Raw genomic sequence first — 21,766 nt, 5'->3', positions numbered from 1 at the left:
TTTATTTGTTGATTTGGAGGGGACTGCAATCTGCTAGCTTTAACAAGGTTGTAGGCAGTTTCCTCCTACATATGTTTTGTTTCTCACTTAGTAGAGGGACTACAACCAGCCAAGCCACTTGACAAGGCTGTAGGTAATTTTCTCCTCCTACATGTCATTTTCTTCCCTGCTTTGTAGCCTTTTCCTCCATTTGATTTGTTTCTCACTTTGTAGGGGACTGCAATCAGAGAAATCACTTAACAAGGATGTAAGCCGTTTCTCCTCCTACATTTCTTCTTTTTATTGCTTGCTAGAAGACTGCAATTACAGTGTAATGTGTATGCAGTGTTTCTCGCTTCCTAGAACTTTCTGCTTTATTGAGATGAACTAGAGGGGAAGAAAAAAGATAATTTTTCTGTCATTTTTTTGGAACATAAAAGTATTGTATTGATTAATGAGTGTAGCTATTCAAAAAAGAAACATAGAGGAACCCATGTACATTGGGACTACACACCTAAACAGTATCCTCTAAACAAAACTGTATAGTGCGAGACTTTAAGAGGTTACAAAAATATTATAAAAATAAAAAAAGAGTTGAAGCTTCTTTTTAAAAAGCTTATGATTGGCCAGCGAGGAAATCACCATCCCATTATCCTTCTAATCATCTCTACCTGTCATAGCACATAGAAATGATGGGAGAAGAGATTATGACATGAATAGTACAATAGAAGAGAAGAGGGAGAAAGATTTTTCTACATTTCCACCTGCTAATCTAGCTCCAACCAATGGGGGTATCTTTCTTTCATTCCCTTCTCCACACCTCTCTCTCTTTTTCTCTCTTCGATTTTGCATTAGGCATGGATTCCCCTAGTGGGGGTCTTTCATAGATGTGGGGATGGTTATATAATTACCTTATCCAATCAGACGAGGGACAATATGCCTACCAAGGTTTTAAAAACCAACCCAGAAATGGAACCATTCTGGCCGCTGGTTCCTGGGTCAGTGGTTCGATCGTCCGGGTCAAACGGTTTAAATATTTAACAAGTGATATGTCATCTTACCCATTAGATTGGAATATTAGGGTAAGATGCATATAAATATAAGAGAAATAAGGTTTGACCATTTGAGAATGACAGATTTGAGAAGCTGTCGATGGCTGAGAGAGTTTAGAAGAGAGAGAGAGAGAGAGAGAGAGATTTCTCTCAATCTCAGATCTCACACACTCTCTCTCTCTTGCAGATCTGTTGTCTAGACTGCTCTCCCATATCTCTAAATGTGAGATCTCTTTCACTGTCTCACACATCCCTCAACTGATCTCTCTCTCTAGTAGATCTCAGATCTGAGAAATCTTCTCTTTTCATTCTTGTTCTAACTTGTCAGAAGTAATAAACAGCAAACCTTTCTCTGGGTTGAACAGTTCAACGGTCAAACCATCCAGGTCAACGGTTTGTTGACTAATTCAATGGTTTTTGACCAGGGACCGGGTTTGGGGTAAAATGGAACTGGTTGCCTGGACGGTTTCTGGTCCAACATCTAGGTCAATGACAGTTTGAAAACATTGATGCCTACCAACAAGGAGAGGGTCACATGTCAGCTCATTTTATATGGGCTTTTTAATTTAACCAAATTGCTTTACGCTTATTCAAAGGAATGTAGGAGTCACTTCAATAGGTGATAAAATGAGAAAAAGTTGACTAAGGTGCTTTGGTCACATACAGAGAAGACTATCTACAGTACCAATTAGAAACATAGAATAAGTGATTGTTATAAGTTGAAGAGGTTAGAAAAACTAAGAGCAGACCAACAAGTAAATGGGTTGTAGCAGTGAGATTTAAGGGTCCATAGCACCTATCCTAGGATTAGTTCAGTCAATAAGATGAACGACCCCTAATTACATAAATAGTGTATAAACAATAAAAGATGGTTGTTAGTTTCTATGGACCTATGGACCTTGGGTGACTAGGTGACAAGGCACTCCCTTGTCACCTATCTTTTTTTTTTTTTTGATCAATAACAAGAAACTTTATTAATGATATGAAACTATGTGAAGCTTAGGTACAAAGGGGAGGTAAAAAGACTTAACTCCCCACCAAAAAAATACAAGGGAAAAAATAAAAAAATAGCCCAAAAAATCGAATCCCTATTCATCCCTTGCTTTGCTAACCCATCAGCAAAAGAATTAGCAGTCCTCTTCACCCCGTTGTAATGAACCACAATATCCCTACTCAGCCATTTAAATTTATTCTTCTCATTGTTATAACTCCATAAACTGTTGTCACCCTCCTTTAGCCACCTAATCACCACCTCCCTTGTCACCTATCCCCACCTTCGCACCTTGAAAACTATAACTACAAATGTTGTCTTAGGACTTCAATATCCCTTTTCTGGATTCTTTAATAACGGGTTTGTTGGAGAAGGATTCTATTTGGACCGTTGGTACTAAGATTGCACCCCTTGTCATCTAGTCCCGCCTTAGAACCTTGAAAAATATGACTAAAAATGGTTGTCTTAGGACTTGAATATCCCTTAGCTAGATTCTTTAATGGACTTATTAGAGAAGGCTTCTATTTGGACCATTGGTACTGAGATTGCAAGAAGTCTCACTATAGTTTTGGGGCACCTGCTGCACCTCAACCTTAATAGTAAAGGAACTCTATGGGTGTGTCCTCGAAGGTAGACCCACCTGTGCTACATCAAATACTCTGGGGTGGGGGGGGGGGGGAGTAAAAGTGTATCAATGTAAATTTTTATTTTATTTTATTTTTAAAATTCTATTGAACATCCTACCTAATTCAACTGATCATCTATTCATGTTAAATTCTTTTCTAATTTTTATGCAAATATAAGAGAAGATTTAGGATCAGTTCAGTCAATAACCTCAAATTATAAAATGTATAGTGGGAATTATTATAAATGAAAGAAATAAAATAAAGAAGAAATTCATAAAACAAAACAGAACTTGCAAAGCCCATTCAGTTCTAACCAGTAATATTAGAATATAAAATGCAATCTACAAAAGAAATGTCTAAACATTCAAAAATAGCTTACATAAATAAATGTATAAAGAAATGATTTAAGCACCCATAATTAACGATGTATATGGCACTGAAGTACTGAACAGAATAGAATGGAAAAACAGGATTCATGTAGCCAACCCCAATAATTGGGACAAGGTTTATATGATGATGATGATGATGATGATAAATGTATAAAAGAATTAGATCATAAATATTTAATCCCTCATGAACAAAAAGTGCCATTACCCAATGTTGGTCCCTGCTATCTGGGATCTTGGGAGGGGTGAACTGGATACAGAGTTACAGACTAACCTTTGGCCTTTGTTGAACAAGGTGGCTGCTCTCAGACATGATAGGATTTTACCATTAGGAAATCAAATCACAAACACATTAATCATACCTCTCTAACATAGAGGTAGAGATGGTTCTTTGTTAGATCAATATGCTAAGAACAATGAGTTGAAATGTTGGGTCTTCATAGAGGTGAAGAGGGTAAAGAATGAAATTGGAGTTCTTCAAGAAAATTGATGATTTTTGTTCCCTTCTTAGAGATAAGAAAGGGTGACTTTACTGATTTTCTGTATTTTCTTTTTGGTGAGAACTAAAATTATTTACAAAGAAGTAGGTTTCTTTCTACCATTTTTTGGTAATTAGGTTGTAGATGTATTGGTATATAGGTTCTTTTGTGTTTTATGTAATTAATAAAAGAATTATTTTATTTTGGAGGATCTAATAAATAGTAGAAATAAGAGTATTTATGAATCTCCAATCAAATAACCTCTTCATTTCTTTCTAGGAATTAATTATAGAAAGAAATAGGATTAAGTCATTAACCATTCTTGGACTTCTGTAGTTGCAAACAGGAAGTGAGAAGGAGACACCAGGGTGTAACAATTTATTACTTTTTTTTTTTTTGGGGGGGGGGGGGTATGGGAAGATTCCTGGTGGTAAGTCAGAGATTGGCAGGAGAATATCTAGGAACTGAGATGTATATGCATTCATCACTTTTAATTATCTTGTTTCCTCTTCCTTTCTATGCATGTCCATGTGTATTTAGAACTCATAATCCATCCAACAAGTCATATGACAGGTTTCTTGTTTGAACCTGAGCAACTAGTAAAATTTGATGGATCTACAAAAGTAGTCCTCGGAAATCTCTTCTATAAGATTCAAAACTATTACAATATGTTAAATACATAGTTCTCAAAGAATACCTCATCATTCTCAGATTGATCAGTGCTTCTTTGAACTCTTTTCTCAAGTTCAATTAGTTCATTCCTTAAAAGTTCAAACCGGCGAATTTCATTTGATTCAGAGTCGGCATCACCAACATTTGCAGTAGTCTGCTCCAAAGGTTCACCTTCCTGGACATAAATATATCCTTCAGAATTATTTAATTCATAAAGCAAAAAATTTGGTAATACGCAATAAGCCATATATGTTGGCTTTTCTGCATGCAAAAGCATTCTAGCCACATATAAGTGTGAACTGATTACTGGTAGGTCATACTAATATTGGTGAGCTATCTGTACAAACTAATAAAATTAAGATTTTACTTAGAAGCCATAAGAGTCATAGCTTTTCATCTTGAGTGATGTCAGGTTTCAGCTCAACTAAGGTTCAAAATTTTAATGCTAGTTTGAGTTGGAGATACAAATACTTCAATTACTATGGCTGCATTTGGGAGTGCTTCTCCAATGGGCCTTCTGCGCTTTTCTTGTTAGAGAAGCCAAAAGTTAGTCAAAAAATCATTTGGTGAAGAAGCTCTGAATGGGCTTTTTATATCAAAAAAGCCTGTGCTAGTTACCAGCCAAACACTAAAAAAGTGTTTTTGTAAGAGGTGGATAGAAGGGACCACTTGGTCAACTGGGGAACTGTTTGTAAAAGGAAGGAGCAAGGGGGGTTAGGTATAGGCAACCTAGGAAAGAACATAACATTTGCTAGGTAGGTGGTTGTGGAGGTGGCCTTTGGAAAGGGAGAGATTGTGGCATCAGGTGATAGAGAGCATACATGGACAGGTAGGCAATGTTTGGGATGTGGGAGTGTTGGCTTGAGCAACTTTGGCCACACCTTGTGGGGCTATTCATGGTATCCTTCCTCAGTTCCTATGCCACATTAGGTATGATATTTGTTGTCTTGTACCGGAGACAAAGTTCTTTTCTAGGAGGATGTCTGGGTTGGTTCTTCCTCTCTCAAGGTTCTTTTCCCCACCTTGTACTCTATTTCCCTTCTTAAAAAGGAACTTGTTCAAAGATTTGCTTCTTTTGTATAGAAGAGGGGTAGTTTTGTCATTTTACTCCTTGTATGTATATTTTTGGGCATGTACTCTATAGTGCTGATTTGTATAGTTCTGTATTTTACCTCTTTTGTAAGGACAATCTTGTCCGTTTACTATTTAATATAAATACAACATTTCTGGGTTGGATCAACCAAGACAGATCAACCAAACAGTCTCTCTTCTCTGATGTTTCATCTCTTTCTCTTTTTCTCTTGCCTGAACTGACATGGAAGTGCTACTAGAGGCCATGGTATAGTATGTGTGTAGTCATAGGTGGCAGGCATGGAGTTGGAGGACTGTATAATTTGGATGGTGGTGGTTTGTAGAAAGCCCTCCATATGACACTTACACCTTTACAGTGGCGTTGTTGGTTGGGCCATCTGTCTCTTCCTGCTCTTAAGAAGCTAGTCCCATGTATGGAGTTTGTTACCAGTTGCAATGCAAATTGTGTCAGCTTAGTGAACACCATTGTGTCTTTTGTTCCAAAAAATAATAAGTCTCAAGTCCATTTGCTTTTGTCCATTCTGATCCTAGGGTCCTAGTCGTGTTGAGTCTTATAATTGTTTCAAATATTTTGTTACATTCATTTATGATTATTCAAGAATAATTTGGCTTTATTTAATGATATGCAAATTATTTCGGTTGGTCAACTAGTTGATGAAGGTCACATTCTAACCTTTTCCTCTAATGGTTGTTTGACTTAGGACCAGTGCACTGGGAAGGTGAAAGGGAAGGGGCGTAGGATGGGCCGCTTGTTTGCATTGGAGTTGGAGAAATCTCAATCAGCATCATCCTCTGCTTATTTGTGTTCTTCTACATTAAGTCCAATTTTGAGTCAGAGAAACTATGTTTGGGATTTGTGGCATAAATGCTTGGGCCACCCAAATTCTGAAAAACTTAAATACTTATTTGAGTCTGGTTTTATTAAAACTAAAATTCCTTCTATGAAATCCTTTGATACATCTTGTGTTTCTTGTTGTTTGAGTAAGAGTCATATTTTACCATTCATTCACCGAGCTGAACATGCTACTTCGCCTTTTGAAATTATTCATAGTGATGTTTGGACTTCATCTGTTGTTTCTCGGATGAGATACAAGTATTTTGTGCTATTCATTGATGACTGTACCAGGTACACTTGGATCTACTTTCTCAAACACAAATCAGAAGTTTTTCCAAGGTTGTTTCATAACATGGTTCGAGTTCATTTCCAAGTGAATGTGTAGACCTTATGCTTATATCAGGGGGAGAATACAGTGATGGGGGATTTTTGGCTTATCTGAAACATCATGGCATACAAGTCCAACGATGCTATCCAGACACTCCTCAGCAAAATGGTGTGGCAGAAAGAAAAAATGGCCACATTCTCAATGTTGTAAGGACTCTTCTACAAGAATCACATGCGCCTCCCACATTCTGGGTTGAGCTCGCTAGCATGACAGTGCATCTGATCAATTGTATCCCATCTTCTGTGCTTGCTAACATATCTCCTCATCAAAAGATGTTTGGATTCCCCCCAGATCTTTCTCATCTTCATGTCTTTGGGTGTCTATGCTTTGTTCATCTTCCTCCTCATGAACGTTCAAAGCTTTCAGCTCAATCTGTCATGTGTACTTTGGTGGGATATAGCCCTAACCACAAGGGATTCCTTTGTTACGATTCCTCAGCACGTCGTATTCGTATTTCCCGAAATGTGATTTTTTTTTAGCATATCTCCTTTTTTTCAGGAATTGCCAAGTTATTTGCACCCTCTATTTCAGTTTTGCATGATTTTTAACCACATGATACTCCATTGTCCACTACTAAGAAGGATCTTCTCGTCTTCTCTCGCAAACGGGTTTGTGGTCCAGCTCCTACGCCTACGACCCCTCTTCCTCTTGGTCTGGATCCCTCGCCCATCATAGAAAACCCTGTAAGTGATGCCCCAGTTTCAGATTCCTTAATTGTTCCTTTTGTACCTTTACGCCGTTCTACTCATATCTCTAGACCACCAAACCGCTTTGGTTTTCCTTCAAACCATAGCTTCTCTACTGTTTTGACCTCTACAGCAGAAGGCTAGTAGCAGCCCTCAGTGGCAAGAAGCCATGGATGCAGAGATTCAAGCTTTGCATGAGAATGACACCTGGGACCTTGTCCCAACACCTTTAGATGGCTCTATTATTGGGAGCAAATGGGTCTATTCCGTCAAGCTGAAATGTGATGGGTCTCTAGACCATTACAAAGCCAGGCTTGTGGCATAGGGATATACGCAGGAGTATGACATTGACTATGAAGAGACATTTGCTCTAGTGGCCAAGATTACTACAATCTGTGTTCTTTTAGCCCTCTATGCTACACACTCTTGGACTATCTTTCAACTGGATGTGAACAATGCCTTTTTACATGGTCATCTAAAGGAAACAGTATATATGAAACCTCCTCCTGGGTATTGTAGTGATCCCTCCCTCGTCTGTCGGCTAAAGAAGCCCCTCTACGAGCTCAAGCAAGCCCCTCGAGCTTGGTTTGAAAAATTCGAAGATGTTGTCGTGCAAGCCCAATATAGCCAAAGTGCATTAGACTACTCTCTCTTTGTCCGGAAAAGACCCCAGGGCCTTTCCATTCTCTTACTATATGTGGATGACATATTGTTGACTGGAGATGATACAAAAGGAATTCAAGACCTCAAGTCTCTTCTCTACAATTCCTTTCACATGAAAGATCTCAACCCTCTTAACCATAGGGAGTTTCAAATGTCGCTAATGTCGCTCGACATATGTTGATGTCAAGGCTCACTGACATGAAAATGGATGGTAATATAAAAATTACATTATTCCGGTTGACATTTCCTATATTTCGGAAATGTTAACCAAATTGGTCCAAATAACCAAAAAAAAACATTTTTTCCTATTATGTCAACAGGATGTCGACTAATGTACATTAAGAATATAATATATTAGTATATTATATTATTAATACAGTATATTAATATAAATTATTCCATTAATAATTTCTATTTAATATTTCAAATAAAATATTTATAAAAAAGAATTAAAAAATATAAAAACAAAAAAATAAATTAATTACTTTATAATATAAAACATAAAATATTTTTCAAGTAATGAAATATTAACTAGTTAGTATTTTTTAAAATATTTATTAAAATCAGAAAATGTTTATTAAATTTTATAATAAATCATATTCTACATTTAATATAAAAAATCAGAATAAATTTATTAAATTTTATACTAAATCATAATTTATTATAAGTTTAGTATTAAAAATCATAATAAATTCATTAAGTTTTATAAGAAATCAGAATTTATCATAACTTTAATACTACAAAAAGGAGAATCAGTTTATTAAATTTATAAATAAAACATAATGTATTATAACTTTAATATTTAAAAAATCAGAATCAATGTATTTCTATTTACTAGTGTGAAATAAATATATTAGAATTTATAATAAATCAGAATAGAAAAGAAAATATCAGATAACCGTGTAAAAACATCAAAATGCATAATAAATCAGTAAATCGTCATTTACTAATTTGTTATTAATCTTATTTTCTTAGCTTTATATAATGGTTGGGAATAAGATACTAGTCTAAAAATATGTATTAATGCTTCTTTTATCATTTTACAAAATATAATTGCATATTTCCACAATGTCTCTAATTTTTACAATATTTCTCCTCGACATTTCCGACATATGTCCTATATTTTGGTAAGCAACATTTCCATCGACATCGACATTTTAAACCTTGCTCTTAACTATTTCCTAGGACTTGAAGTTCAACGGAGCTCCCGAGGTTATTTTGTTTGCCAACACAAGCATCCCTCTGATCTTGTTAAGTTGGCCAACCTCACTGATGATAAACGGGTTGATACTCCCTTGGAGTTGAATGTCAAATTATCCAAATCAGAAGGCTCCCTGCTTCCTGATGCTTCCCTCTATCGGCAACTTGTAGGGTCTCTCATCTATCTGATCATGACTCGTCCTGACATCTCACATGCAATTCAAGTTGTTAGTTAGTTTGTCTCTTCCCCTTGTCAACCTCATTTGACTGTGGTGCATCGAACCACTCACTATATTTGGGGCTCTTTATCACAAGGTCTTCTCTTCATCTTCTTCTCTCCAACTAAAGGCCTATGCTGATGCAGATTGGGCTGGATGCCTCGACACACGCTGCTCCACTACCAGGTGGTGTGTTTTCATGGGTGACTCTCTAATATCATGGAAATGCAAGAAACAACAAACTATTTCCAAGTCCTCTACAGAAGCAAAGTACAGGGCAATGTCATCTGTTTGTAGTGAAGTTGTTTGGCTTCAATCTTTGTTTCAAGAGTTGGGTCATTCCTCTCCTACGCCCATTCCTCTATATGTGGACAACACTAGTGCTATTAAGATTGCCTCTAATCCTGTCTTTCATGAAAAGACAAAGCATATTGAGGTGGACTGCCACTTTATCCGCAACCAGTTTCTTGCAAACTCTATCTGTCTCCCTCATGTTGCCTAATATGCAAGTTGTTGACATCTTCACAAAGGCAATGACGAGGTCTAGACACTTATTTCTTGTAAGCAAACTGATGCTCATGCCTCTACATCAGTTTGAGAGGGAGTGTGAAGAAACTCCCTGATGTACCATTTTATTGTAGTCCTTATCGTATTGTTTCTCTTATTTTATTATTATTTTCTCTTCAGCCCTGCAAGGGCCTCTCTGTAAATTCTCTAATTTCTGTTGCCCTACAAGGTGTAATCTGAAGAGCTATACTCAAAGTAGCAAGGAAGAGAAGAGAACCACAGAAAAGAAGAGAATGTCGAACTATACTAGCCAGTCGACCAGTTCTTTATTTATAGATGAATATAGTACAAGGAACAAGAAATTACTAGGATGCCCCTGATTAGTGATGGGAGACCCAGATGACTTAAATCATTAAACAGGATTAGGCCCATTAACACAAGCCCAGTTACAAGATAAGTTAAACATAAGAATGGGCTAATAAGAACTCTTATCGGCTGAACATCACTCTAACATTCTAACACTCCCCCTCAAGCTAAGCATAGATATCAATCATGTTTAGCTTGCCAAGTATGTCCCTGAACTTCGTTGATGCCAGCCCTTTAGTTAATACATCTGCAATCTGCATCTCTGATGGAGTATAAGGCACACAGAGTTCTCCTGAAATAATTCTCTCTCTGACAAAGTGTCGATCAATTTCAATATGTTTTGTCCTGTCATGCTGCAAAGGATTGTTGGCAATGTTGATAGCAGCTTTATTATCACAATACAGCTTGAGAGGACCCTCAGTCTTGATACCAAGCTCATTAAGGAGAGTCCTGAGCCATAAGAGTTCAACAACCCCGTGTGCCATAGCTCGGTATTCTGCTTTTGCACTTGATCTAGCCACAACATTCTGCTTCTTACTACGCCATGTGACTAGGTTTCCTCCCAAGAATGTACAGTAACCTGAGGTTGATTTTCTGTCTCCAACAGACCCAGCCCAATCAGCATCAGTGTAGGCTTCAATTTCAAGTCTGCTGTTTTTTCTGAATAAAATTCCTTTCCCTGGGCAAGTCTTCAAGTATCTGAGGATTCTTTCCACTGCTCTCATATGAGGGGTCTTTGGTGAGTGCATGAATTGACTGACAACATGCACTGCATAGGCAATGTCTGGCCGAGTAAGGGATAAGTATATCAGTTTTCCTACCAACTTTTGGTACCTTTCCTTATCACAGTATTCCTCACCCATTGATTCTTGTAATCCATGGCTTGGTTCTATTGGAGTGTCTGCTGGCCTGCACCCCATCATGCCTGTTTCCTCTAGGAGATCTAGCACATACTTTCTTTGACATATGTAGATTCCTTCTCTTGATCTAGCAACTTCAATTCCAAGAAAGTATCTCAGATTTCCCAGGTCTTTGATCTCAAATTCTGAAGCTAAGAACTGCTTCAACCTCTTCATCTCTCTCCCATAATTTCTAGTAATCACCATATCATCCACATACACAATGAGTGCTGTAAGTTTGTCATCTTGTCTCCTTGTAAACAATGTATGATCTGCAATGCTCTGAGTGTACCCTACTTTCTTCATGGCCAAACAAAGTCTCTCAAACCATGCCCGGGGAGATTGCTTCAAACCATATAATGCTTTCCTTAGTTTACATACCTTCTTTCCAACATCATATCCAGGTGGGGGTTCCATGAATACCTCTTCATGAAGATCACCATTTAGGAAGGCATTCTTCACATCCAGCTGATGAAGTTCCCAAGAGAATTTTGCTTCTAGTGACAGTAGAACCCTGATTGTGTTGAGCTTTGCTACTGGGGCAAAGGTTTCCTTGTAGTCAATTCCTTCCTTTTGTGTAAATCCCTTTGCCACGAGTCTGGCCTTGTACCTCTCAATTGACCCATCTTCCCTGTGCTTTACTGTAAATACCCACTTGCACCCAACAGTGCCTTTCCCTTCTGGCAGGTCCACCAATTCCCATGTCCTTGCTTTCATTAGGGCTTTCATCTCCTCATTCATGGCTTCTTTCCACCTTAGATCAGATGCCGCCTCTGAATACCTGGAAGGGACACATACAAAGGAAAGAGCAGACACAAAGGAATGATAGGCAGGGGATAAGTGTGAGTAAAAAACATAATCGGCTATGAGATGCCGAGTGGTACAAGAACGAACAGGCTTACGGAGAGCAATAGGAAGATCCAAATCTGAATTGAGTGAATCAGAATTACCTTGGATTGCAGAGACAGATTGATCTGAGTTCAACTGGTTGCAATCATGAGGTTGAGGGGCCTTCTTCCTTCTACTGTATGTAAGTATCTCTTTCTCTTGTTTACTGGAACCTTCAGAAGTATCAGCCGAATCTGGAGAAGCAACTGGCACAGTGGAAGTCTCACTAGGTTGATCCGGAATGTTACAGCTAGTAGTAGTGGAAGGTGCTGAAATGGGAACAAAAAAGAAGGGAGAATGAGAATCCTCTTCCAACCCACTACTCTCCCCCTGAAGAGGATTCTGAGAAGACTCGAAATAGGGTTGAAACTCAAAAAAGACTACATCCCTGGTGACATATTTTTTCTTGGAGACAGGATCATAACACTTATACCCCTTCTGCGTAGGAGAGTACCCCAAAAATATTCCCTTTGTAGCCTTAGGATCCAGTTTGGTCTTCTTTGGATCTTTCACATGTATGAAGCATGTACAACCAAAAACCCGCGGGGGAAGAGGAAATTCTGGAAGAGTGGGACACAAAACAGAGAAAGGGGTCTTCATACCCAGTACCTTAGATGACATCCGATTTATCAGGTATGATGCAGTGAGAACAGCTTGAGACCAATATTGCTTGGGCACATTGTGCTAGAAAAGAAGGGCTCGAGCTGTCTCCAATAGATGCCTGTTCTTGCGCTCAGCGACCCCATTTTGCTGAGGGGTGTAAGCACATGATGATTGATGTAACATGCCTGCATCTTCCATGAATGAGTTCAGGGATCTTTCAAAGTATTCAGCTGCATTGTCTGAACGAAATTGCTTGATCTTTTTATCAAATTGTGTTTCAACCATCTTGCAAAACATCATAGTTATCCGGGGAACTTATTCACGTCCTTTCAACAGATAAATCCAAGTGCACCGAGAATAATGGTCAATAAAACTGATGAAGTAACGGAAGCCATCAATGGAAACAATGGGTGAAGGACCCCAAACATCAGAATGAACCAAGTCAAAAGGGGCTTGAATTTCATTACTAGAAATTGGATACATTGATCTACATTGTTTTGACATTTGACACACATCACAAATTAAACTCTGACTCAAAATGCCCTTACATAATTCGGGAAACAACATTGCTAAGGAAGAAAAGGACAAATGACCTAGCCTAGCATGCCACAAGTGCAGCCTAGCTATTGACTCCACACTTTCCGGACTAGTAGTAGAAGCTTGCATGGCTGAGCTGACATCTTCATCAAAATAGTAGAGGCCCCCATACTCATGACCACTCCCAATCGTTCTCCTCGTCAATCTGTCCTGGAAGACACAATGAGAAGGAAAGAAAGTTATACTGCAGTTCAAGTTTTTTGTAAGCTTTGAAACAGACAACAGATTTGAGGTAAGACTAGGAACATGTAGGACTGATTTAAGAGAGAGATCCTTGCTTAGGTCAACCACCCCCTTTCCAGAGATGGTGGAGGGGGACCCATCAGCTACTCTCATCTTATCCTGGCCAGACAACAAATGATATGTGGAGAATAAGGACATATGTGTCATATGGTCAGTGGCTCCGGAATCAATCACCCAAGAGGTAGAATTAATGGAACTAGATGCACTAAATGCAGAGGCTGTACCTGATTTGGCAAGAGAGGTGGAAGCTAAAGAATTGTTCTTCAGACGGGCTAATGCCCGACTGAGAACCTCTACCTCACTAGCTGTGAAGCCCAAAGTACTTGGTCCAGAGGAGTCGACAGCCTGCCTTGCGGTGGAAGATGACACTGTCTGAATACTCTGTGAGTTGTCACTACTATTGTTGGTGGCAAGATTCCCACTTGCTGTGTGGCCCTTATGTTGCCTTTTGTCCTTTCTCAGAGCAGCTGGCTTCAGATGAGGGTACAGGACCCAACATTTCTCCTTTGTGTGTTTCTCACCACCACAATGTGTACACTTGAGGGACTTCTTGTCTGAAAATCTATTCCCCTTAGTGGAGACTAAGACTGAATGTTCTCCAGGTTGTTCTGTTGACTGTGTCTGGGAGTCAACTTGCATCTCCTTTCTCCTTACTTCTTCATTCCTCACCAAGTAGTAGACATGGTGAAGCTCAGGTAATTCATCTCTCCCTAGAATCTGTGACCTTATACCTTCATATACAGGGTCAAGACCCGCCAGAAACTTGAAGGCTCTGCCCTCCTCAATCTGCTTATCATGCCTCCCCTTATCATTAGCATTTTCCCAATCCAAAATCAAATGGTGGTCAAGCTCTTCCCAGAGGCCTTCCAGTGTTGCAAAGTAGGTTGCCACGAACATGTCTCCTTGCCTTAGGGCTGCAATGTCTTGGTTCAGCCTGTAGATTCTAGCATTGTTCTTTTTCTGGCCATATGTCTTAGATACTTTCTCCCAAATTTTAGCAGCTGTGGGGAAGTGATGAACAGTTCTGGCCACCCTAGGAGTCATAGAGGCCAGCAACCAAGACATGACTGTGGCATTTTCCTTACGCCACACGGTGTATTCAGGACTGCCAATTTCTGGTTGTTTGTTGTCTCCATCCAAATAGCCTGTGAGGTCACGAGAGGTAATGAACAGCATTGCTGAGACAGACCACTCTCTGAAGTTATATTCATCTAGCAGCACACTTGTAATCTGCAAGCTGTGCAGATTAGGGTTTTCCAAGTTTGAGGACCTTGTAACAGGTCTGTTATCTCTAGAGGAAACTTCACCGAATAGTGAGGACATCTTGACTTCAGTCCAAGAGTTGTTCACAGTGCTGTAGGTGGTTCTGCTTAGGACTGGCCGAAGTGGTCACAGTGTTCACAGTGCTGGTAGAAGTGTTCACAGTTCGGGTACTGTGCAGTGCTGTTTAGGACTGGTCGAAGTAGCAAGTACAAGGCTGTAACTGAACCAGTTCACAGTGCTAGTAACTGAAGTTACTTCAGTTAGGGCTTGTTCTGCAACCTGAAGTAACTGTGCAGTGCAGTAACTGAAGTTCACAAAGTAGGACTGATAACCGACCTGAAGAGAATCTGTAACTGAAGTTACCACAGTTCTGCCCAAGTCTTGCTGGGGCACGAAGCTGCAACTGTAGAGAAGGCTAAGTCTTTACCACTTGTTCTGCGTAAGTCTTGCTGGAGCACGAAGCTGCAACTGTAGAGGAAGCTCTCCCCCTTTCGGCTAGTGCTAGGACTGCTGAAATCAGTCCTCAACTAGGTCTGTCCTATACAGACCTCTCTTAGTAGCCCGATAGCTACTATTTGCTGGAGATAATCTAGTAGGACATCTACTTCTGGGTCTTACTTCCCTTGAGTCCTACAACCAAGAGAAACCCTAGGTTCGAACTTGCTTTACTCTCTTACACTCCTAGGTCTTCACTGCAGCAACCCAGAAAAGGAAGAGAGAAGATGAAAAGACAGCAAGAGAAGAGAGTGCGCCTGCTGAAACCAGGAAGGAGCTAATGCTCTGATACCATGTAATCTGAAGAGCTATACTCGAAGTAGCAAGGAAGAGAAGAGAACCACAGAAAAGAAGAGAATGTCGAACTGTACTAGCCAGTCGACCAGTTCTTTATTTATAGATGAATATAGTACAAGGAACAAGAAATTACTGGGATGCCCCTGATTAGTGATGGGACACCCAGATGACTTAAATCATTAAACAGGATTAGGCCCATTAACACAAGCCCAGTTACAAGATAAGTTAAACATAAGAATGGGCTAATAAGAACTCTTATCAGCCAAACATCACTCTAACATTGTAACACAAGGGTCTCTCTGTAATTTTTTTTTAATTTCATTTTCTATATAAAGGACCCTTGGGGTAGGGTCGAATCATCCATTCTTCATCCCCAGAATTCTGTATTCTGCTCTGGGTCTGTTGACAGTTTTCTCCAACTAACATCAAATCATACCCATGGATTTGTGAAACATTCAAAAAGGAAAAGGTAAACATATGATAGGATAAGTAATCAGAGCCATTAAGAACATACAATGCGACCCAAAGATGATGATCTGGCTTCCCTTTTTGCAGTAGATTGGCGCACCAAGAAGCTCCAAAAACCATGATGGTTACTAACCTCCCTAAAAAAGAATCCTAGAAAAATCAGAAAAAAAACAAAATAAAGGAAACAGAAAAATTCATACCATGAATGAGATTAAATACCAATATAAAGAAAACAAAACGATCAATTAAGCATTTGGAGCTGCACACAAACCTATCTGCACAGATTTCATCTTGGGTACTCCTATTTAGATTCACATTACTACTTTTTATGTTTCTCCTATTTGAATACTGCTGCTCAATAGTAGATGGAACTGAGCGACTATCAACATCATCTCCCTGGTTAATTAGCACAAAGGATTCATTCAGGAAAAGATCAGAATGAACTAAGATGTTAGACATTGAATAATGAAACATAAAAAGTGAAGGTCAATGTCAGATAAAGAAAGCACAAGTCTAACAAGAACCTAGAAAGCATCATATAGAGCTCATATGTCACTTACAGATGCAGTGAATAGAAGTGTAGAACTACACTCACATGCATATGTACACGTATACTAGGGGTATTATAAGACATAATCCAATTAGATATCTAAGATATATGGATCTAACTCATTTCATCTAATAAAGTATGGCTAAGATTCGGGTATAATATATTCTAGATAAAAATCAACCATAGTTAGCAATATTGACAAGATTTGGTGAAATCTCCCTTATTCACTACGGCATGATACAAAATATTTTTACAAATTTTCCCATATATCTCCAATACATTGTTGATATTGATGATATTTTGAATTTCATTGATAAATTATACATCTAAGCCTTGCATTTTAGAATATCATTTGAACTTTTTGATATTTCATTCACATTATCGATTTTTTGGAAATGTTTTCTTGAAAGAACAAATGGAGATCAATTATAAAATCAGCTCCCTTCTCTGATGTGTGGGTTGTGTGCTTTGTTGCCTGAGTCCATCGACCATCTGTGCTTACATTGTCCTATCTCCTCAAAAGTCTGGTATCATTTCATTGGAGCAGCTGGTCTTAATTGGGTTATGCCAAAGTCAGTTAAAGATCTGCTGCTTTGCTGGAATCTCCAAGGTTTGAATAGAAAAGGGAGTTTAATTTGGAGAACTGCCCTGCGGTAGTGATGTGGGCAGTTTGGTCTGAAAGGAATAGAAGAATCTTCAGCAACAAAGCTAAGAGCACAGAGGAGATAGTACAGCAGGCAGTCAGCAAGCTGATTTCCTGGGTGGCTGTTACACCTGATTTTGAAGGTCTAAATGTTCCTGTATTAGTAAAGTCCACTTCGATCTGGGATCTGTAGCTTGTCCTAAAATCTGAGCAGCTACTTGTGGCTGGCTCTCTTGTTGTACTGAGTTATTTGCTGATTCAATAAAATTATTACTTTACCTTTCAAAAAAAAAATAATAAAAAAAGAACAAATGGGGATTCTGTAATTAGATAATTGGCTTATTCCAGACTAACAAGGGAGTAAAAGAAAAATTAGGTTTATGGACAAATACCTTAGATAGAGGTTTTAAGGTAGGACTAGAACAGAATATATGCAATGTAAATTTGATAATGATAGGAATGCAAACCAGGGTAAACTTAGGATTGGAGACTAAGAGATAACTCCATGTGACATCTTTCATTACCGAAGTTGAATAAACAAATGGAAAGATTGAGAAGGATGTCACCTATAGAGATAGAGTAGGATGGGCAAAATGGAGGGTGCATCCGATGTCTAATGTGATAAACAAATAACACATAGGCTAAAAGGAAAACTTTATAAATTGTAAGACCAGCGATTTGTATGGAGCAAAGTGTTGGGCAGTCAAGAAAAGTTATGTCCAAAAAATGAATGTGACAAAAATGTAGATGTTTAGATGGACAAGTGGAAAAGCTAGAAAGGATAGGGCTAGAAATGAACTCATTTGACCAAACCTAGGGGTAGCACCAATAGGTGATAAAATGAGGAAAATAGACTAAGATGGTTTGGTCTTGTACATAGAAGACCATCAATAGCAGTCATTAGAAGAAGTTATCTGTTAAAGTTAAGGGGATAGAAGAGGGGTAGGCCAAAAGGGACATGGGTTGAGGTGGTAAGAAATGATTCAAGGGCTCCCTTGTCACCCAAACATTGTATTTTGCTTTTCTAATGAATAAATTTCTTCTTTATTGATCTTCAAAAAAATTTTTAAGGGCTCATAATTTAACAATGGATATGGTATTCATAAAAAAAAAAACAATGGATATGGCATTAAGAATGGAATGGTGAAAGGATTCATGTAGCTGATCGCATATAGTTGGGACAAGGCTTAGATGATTATAATGATTGGCTTGCTCTTCTGAATATGATTCACTTATTATAATCCAAAAGGAAAAAAAAAGAAGAAAAGACATACAACTATAAATGAGGATCCTCAATCTAATTGAAACATACACTAACAAAAAAAGACTGAAGTCAGGATGACAAATTAATAATACGAGTACAAAAGAGAAAATGGATAAAAGACTAAAGGGAGACACGAAGACATGTACCTATTTAAGTCTATTTCTCATATTTAAATGTGTCTTGTATTTGGGAAATTTTCTGTTCTCTTTTTGGTTGCAGATGGGTCCCCCCACAAGATGTGGTAAGCTTATTCAACCCCAACTTCCTGAGGCAAAAGAAAAAAAGAGGGAGGATTATGTGTAGGATAGTAATAGCAGCATTGGTGTGGACTATTTGGGAAGAAAGAAACCAAGGGATTTTTTATGAAAATAGCAGATTTAAGGAGGAGCTGATTGAAGCTATAACAGTTAGAGCTGCGCATAGGGTAAAAACTTTGTTTTATATCTAGGACCAGGAATTGATAAATTGGATACTTGAGCTTTAAGGTGTATATTTCTTGGGTATTCTCATACTCAAAAGGGGTACAAATATTATTGTCCAGAGTTGAAGAACTATTTCGTTTATCTTGATGTCACCTTTTTTGAATTTGTTCCCTTATTTACTATGACTAAAATCTAAATATCATTTTGTTGATTCCTTAGTACCACCACGTGTTCCTGTGGATTCTCCTCCATCTCCACCTGTTGAGAAGCCACCCACTTAACACGTATATACACAATGTAAGCTCCAACATCTCCTATATCTCTCCCTCAATCAACAGCTCCTTTGTTATCTAACTTAAATTTCCCACTGCCACAAGCAAATGTAAGCAACTATATTGAACATTGTATATTCTTAACTACTGATCATTTGTCTCCTTCCTATTGACAATTCCTTTCCTTCTTATCCTTTGTTTTCATACTAACCTTTGTGACAAAAGTCCTTGTCTCTTGTTGTTGAAAAAATCACACATGAGATCTTAATAGAAGTACTGAGCGCTTAAAAGCTCAACGTGTAGAGAAGGGGTATACCCAAACATAAGGGATTGATTATTCAAAGGCATCTCCAATAGCTAAAATTGCTTCTTTTTGAGTTGTAATTTCACCTGTTGATCATTTCAATTGGCCATTATTCCATGTTGACATAAAAAATAGACTTAGTGGAGGAACTGTATATAGAGCAACCTCCTAGACTGCTACTCAAGGGGAGGAGGATGAAGTTTGTGTTTGCTGAAAGATTGTAGCTGAAGTAGTAGAAGAGAGGTAAAGGCAAACAAGTGCTGAGAATGTCGAACTGAGTAACCCAGTCGATAGTACTATTATTTATAGTAGATTACAATATAGTGTTACATGAAATGTCTGGAATGCCCCTGATTAGTGATGGGACACCCAGACTGCTTAAAATACTAAACAGACTTAGGCCCAATAACAAAGGCCCAATACCTAACAGCTTAAAACCCAATACAAACTAACATGTACACTTATCAGCCGAACCAACAATACATAAACACAGTCAACTTAACACTCCCCCTCAAGCTAAGCATGGATGTCAGTCATGTTTAGCTTGCCAAGAAGGTCCAAGAATTTTGTTGCAGCCAACCCTTTAGTCAGCACATCTGCAATCTGCTCTCGGATGGAGTATAAGGAATGCAGAGTTCTCCCGAGACTATTCTCTCTCTAACAAAATGTTGATCAATCTCAATATGTTTTGTCCTGTCATGTTGCATTGGGTTATTTGCAATGTTGATGGCAGCCTTGTTGTCACAATACAGCCTGAGAGGACCCTCAGCTTTTATGCCAAGCTCACCAAGAAGGGTCCTAAGCCACAGAAGTTCAGCAACACCATGAGCCATAGCTCGATATTCAGCCTCCACACTTGATCTAGCAACCACATTCTGCTTCTTACTTCGCCATGTAACCAGGTTCCCTCCAACAAATGTACAATATCCTGAAGTTGATTTTCTGTCCCCAGCAGAACCGGCCCAATTTGCATCAGTATAAGCTTCAATTTCAATTTTATTGTGTTTTCTGAACAGAATTCCCTTTCATGGGCAAGTCTTCAAGTACCTGAGAATCCTTTCAACTGCTCTCATATGAGGGATCTTTGGAGAGTGCATGAACTGACTGACAACATGCACAGCATAAGCAATATCTGGTCGGGTGAGAGATAGATATATCAGCTTCCCTACCAATTTTTGGTATCTCTCTTTATCACAGTAGTCCTCCCCTACTGATTCCTATAGACCATAGTTCTGTTCTATTGGGGCATATGCTAATCTACACCCTATCATGCCTGTCTCTTCTAGGAGGTCAAGTACATACTTCCGCTGACATATATAGATCCCCTCTCTTGATCTAGCAACTTCAATCCCAAGAAAGTATCTCAAATGGCCCAAATTCAGAGGCTAAAACTAGGAGTAGAAGGAGAGGATGGAAGTTGCTAGATCATTCCAGGTCATTCCTAGTAATCACCATATCTCTGCACCACTCTGAGTGTACCCCACTTTCTTCATGGCCCCACAAAGCCTCTCAAACCATGCACGAGGATACTGCTTTAGGCCATATAATGCTTTCCTCAGTTTACACACCTTTCTATCAAAGTCGTATCCTAGTGGAGGGTCCATAAATACCTCTTCATGAAGATCACCATTTAGGAAGGCATTCTTCACATCCAGCTGATGGAGTTCCCATGAAAAATTTGCTGCTAATGACAGTAAAACCCGAATTGTGTTGAGCTTCGCTACTGGAGCAAAGGTTTCTTTGTAGTCAATCCCTTCTTTTTGAGTAAACCCCTTTGCCACAAGCCGGGCCTTGTACCTTTCAATGGACCCGTCCTCCCTATGCTTTACAGTGAACACCCACTTGCACCCGACAATGCTCTTCCCTTTTGGCAGATCCACTAATTCCCAAGTCCTTGCTTTCATTAAAACTTTCATCTCTTCATTCATAGCTTCTTTCCACCTTGGGTCAGACACAGCCTCTGAGTACCTAGAAGGAACGTGTACAGAAGAAAGAGCAGACACAAAGGAGTGATAGGATGGAGATATACGTGAGTAAGAAACAAAATCAGCAATGGGGTGCCGAGTAGTACAAGAACGGATAAGCTTACGAAGAGCAATAGGAAGATCCAAATCAGAAGTAGGTGTGTTGGGATTACCTTGGATTGCGGAGACAGATTGATCCGAGTCCAACTGGTTGTTGTCATGAGTTTGAGGGCCCTTTTTTCTTCTATTGTAGGTGATTCTTATATCTTTCTGTTGCCTACTAGAGCCCTCAGGAACATCTGTAGTATCAGGAGAGGTAGCAGGAACAATGGGAGCCTCACTAGGTTAACCAGGGATGCCACAACTAGGAGTAGAAGGAGAGGATGGAAGGCCCGAGGTAGATAGAGGAACAAAAAAGAAGGGAGAATAAGAATCCTCTTCCATCCCACTAGTC

General features: G+C 38.9%; 1 protein-coding gene across 7 annotated transcripts in view; it reads right to left on the bottom strand.

Moving 5' to 3' along the window:
* Window positions 1–21,766, bottom strand: part of LOC104589406 (uncharacterized) — a 107,755-nt gene that overhangs the window by 6,283 nt on the left and 79,706 nt on the right. For 6 of the 7 annotated variants that reach the window (XR_016077628.1, XR_016077627.1, XM_010247736.3 and 3 more), the window contains 3 exons: window positions 16,165–16,289; window positions 15,940–16,030; window positions 4,211–4,360 (listed from right to left, as the gene is read on the bottom strand). Coding sequence is in view for 5 of the 7 variants with exons in the window: in XM_010247736.3 (XP_010246038.1) it covers window positions 4,211–4,360; window positions 15,940–16,030; window positions 16,165–16,289 (366 nt within the window). In the remaining 2 variants the exon portion in view is untranslated. The remainder of the gene's footprint in view (window positions 1–4,210; window positions 4,361–15,939; window positions 16,031–16,164; window positions 16,290–21,766) is intronic. The other variant, XM_088890278.1, reaches the window with a different exon arrangement.

This window comes from Nelumbo nucifera, chromosome 6 (assembly GCF_055504915.1).
Source record: "Nelumbo nucifera cultivar China Antique chromosome 6, China Antique-T2T, whole genome shotgun sequence".
Taxonomy (NCBI): domain Eukaryota; kingdom Viridiplantae; phylum Streptophyta; class Magnoliopsida; order Proteales; family Nelumbonaceae; genus Nelumbo; species Nelumbo nucifera.
The sequence above is the reverse complement of the archived record's forward strand: the minus strand, read 5'-3'. Positions and strand labels throughout refer to the sequence as shown.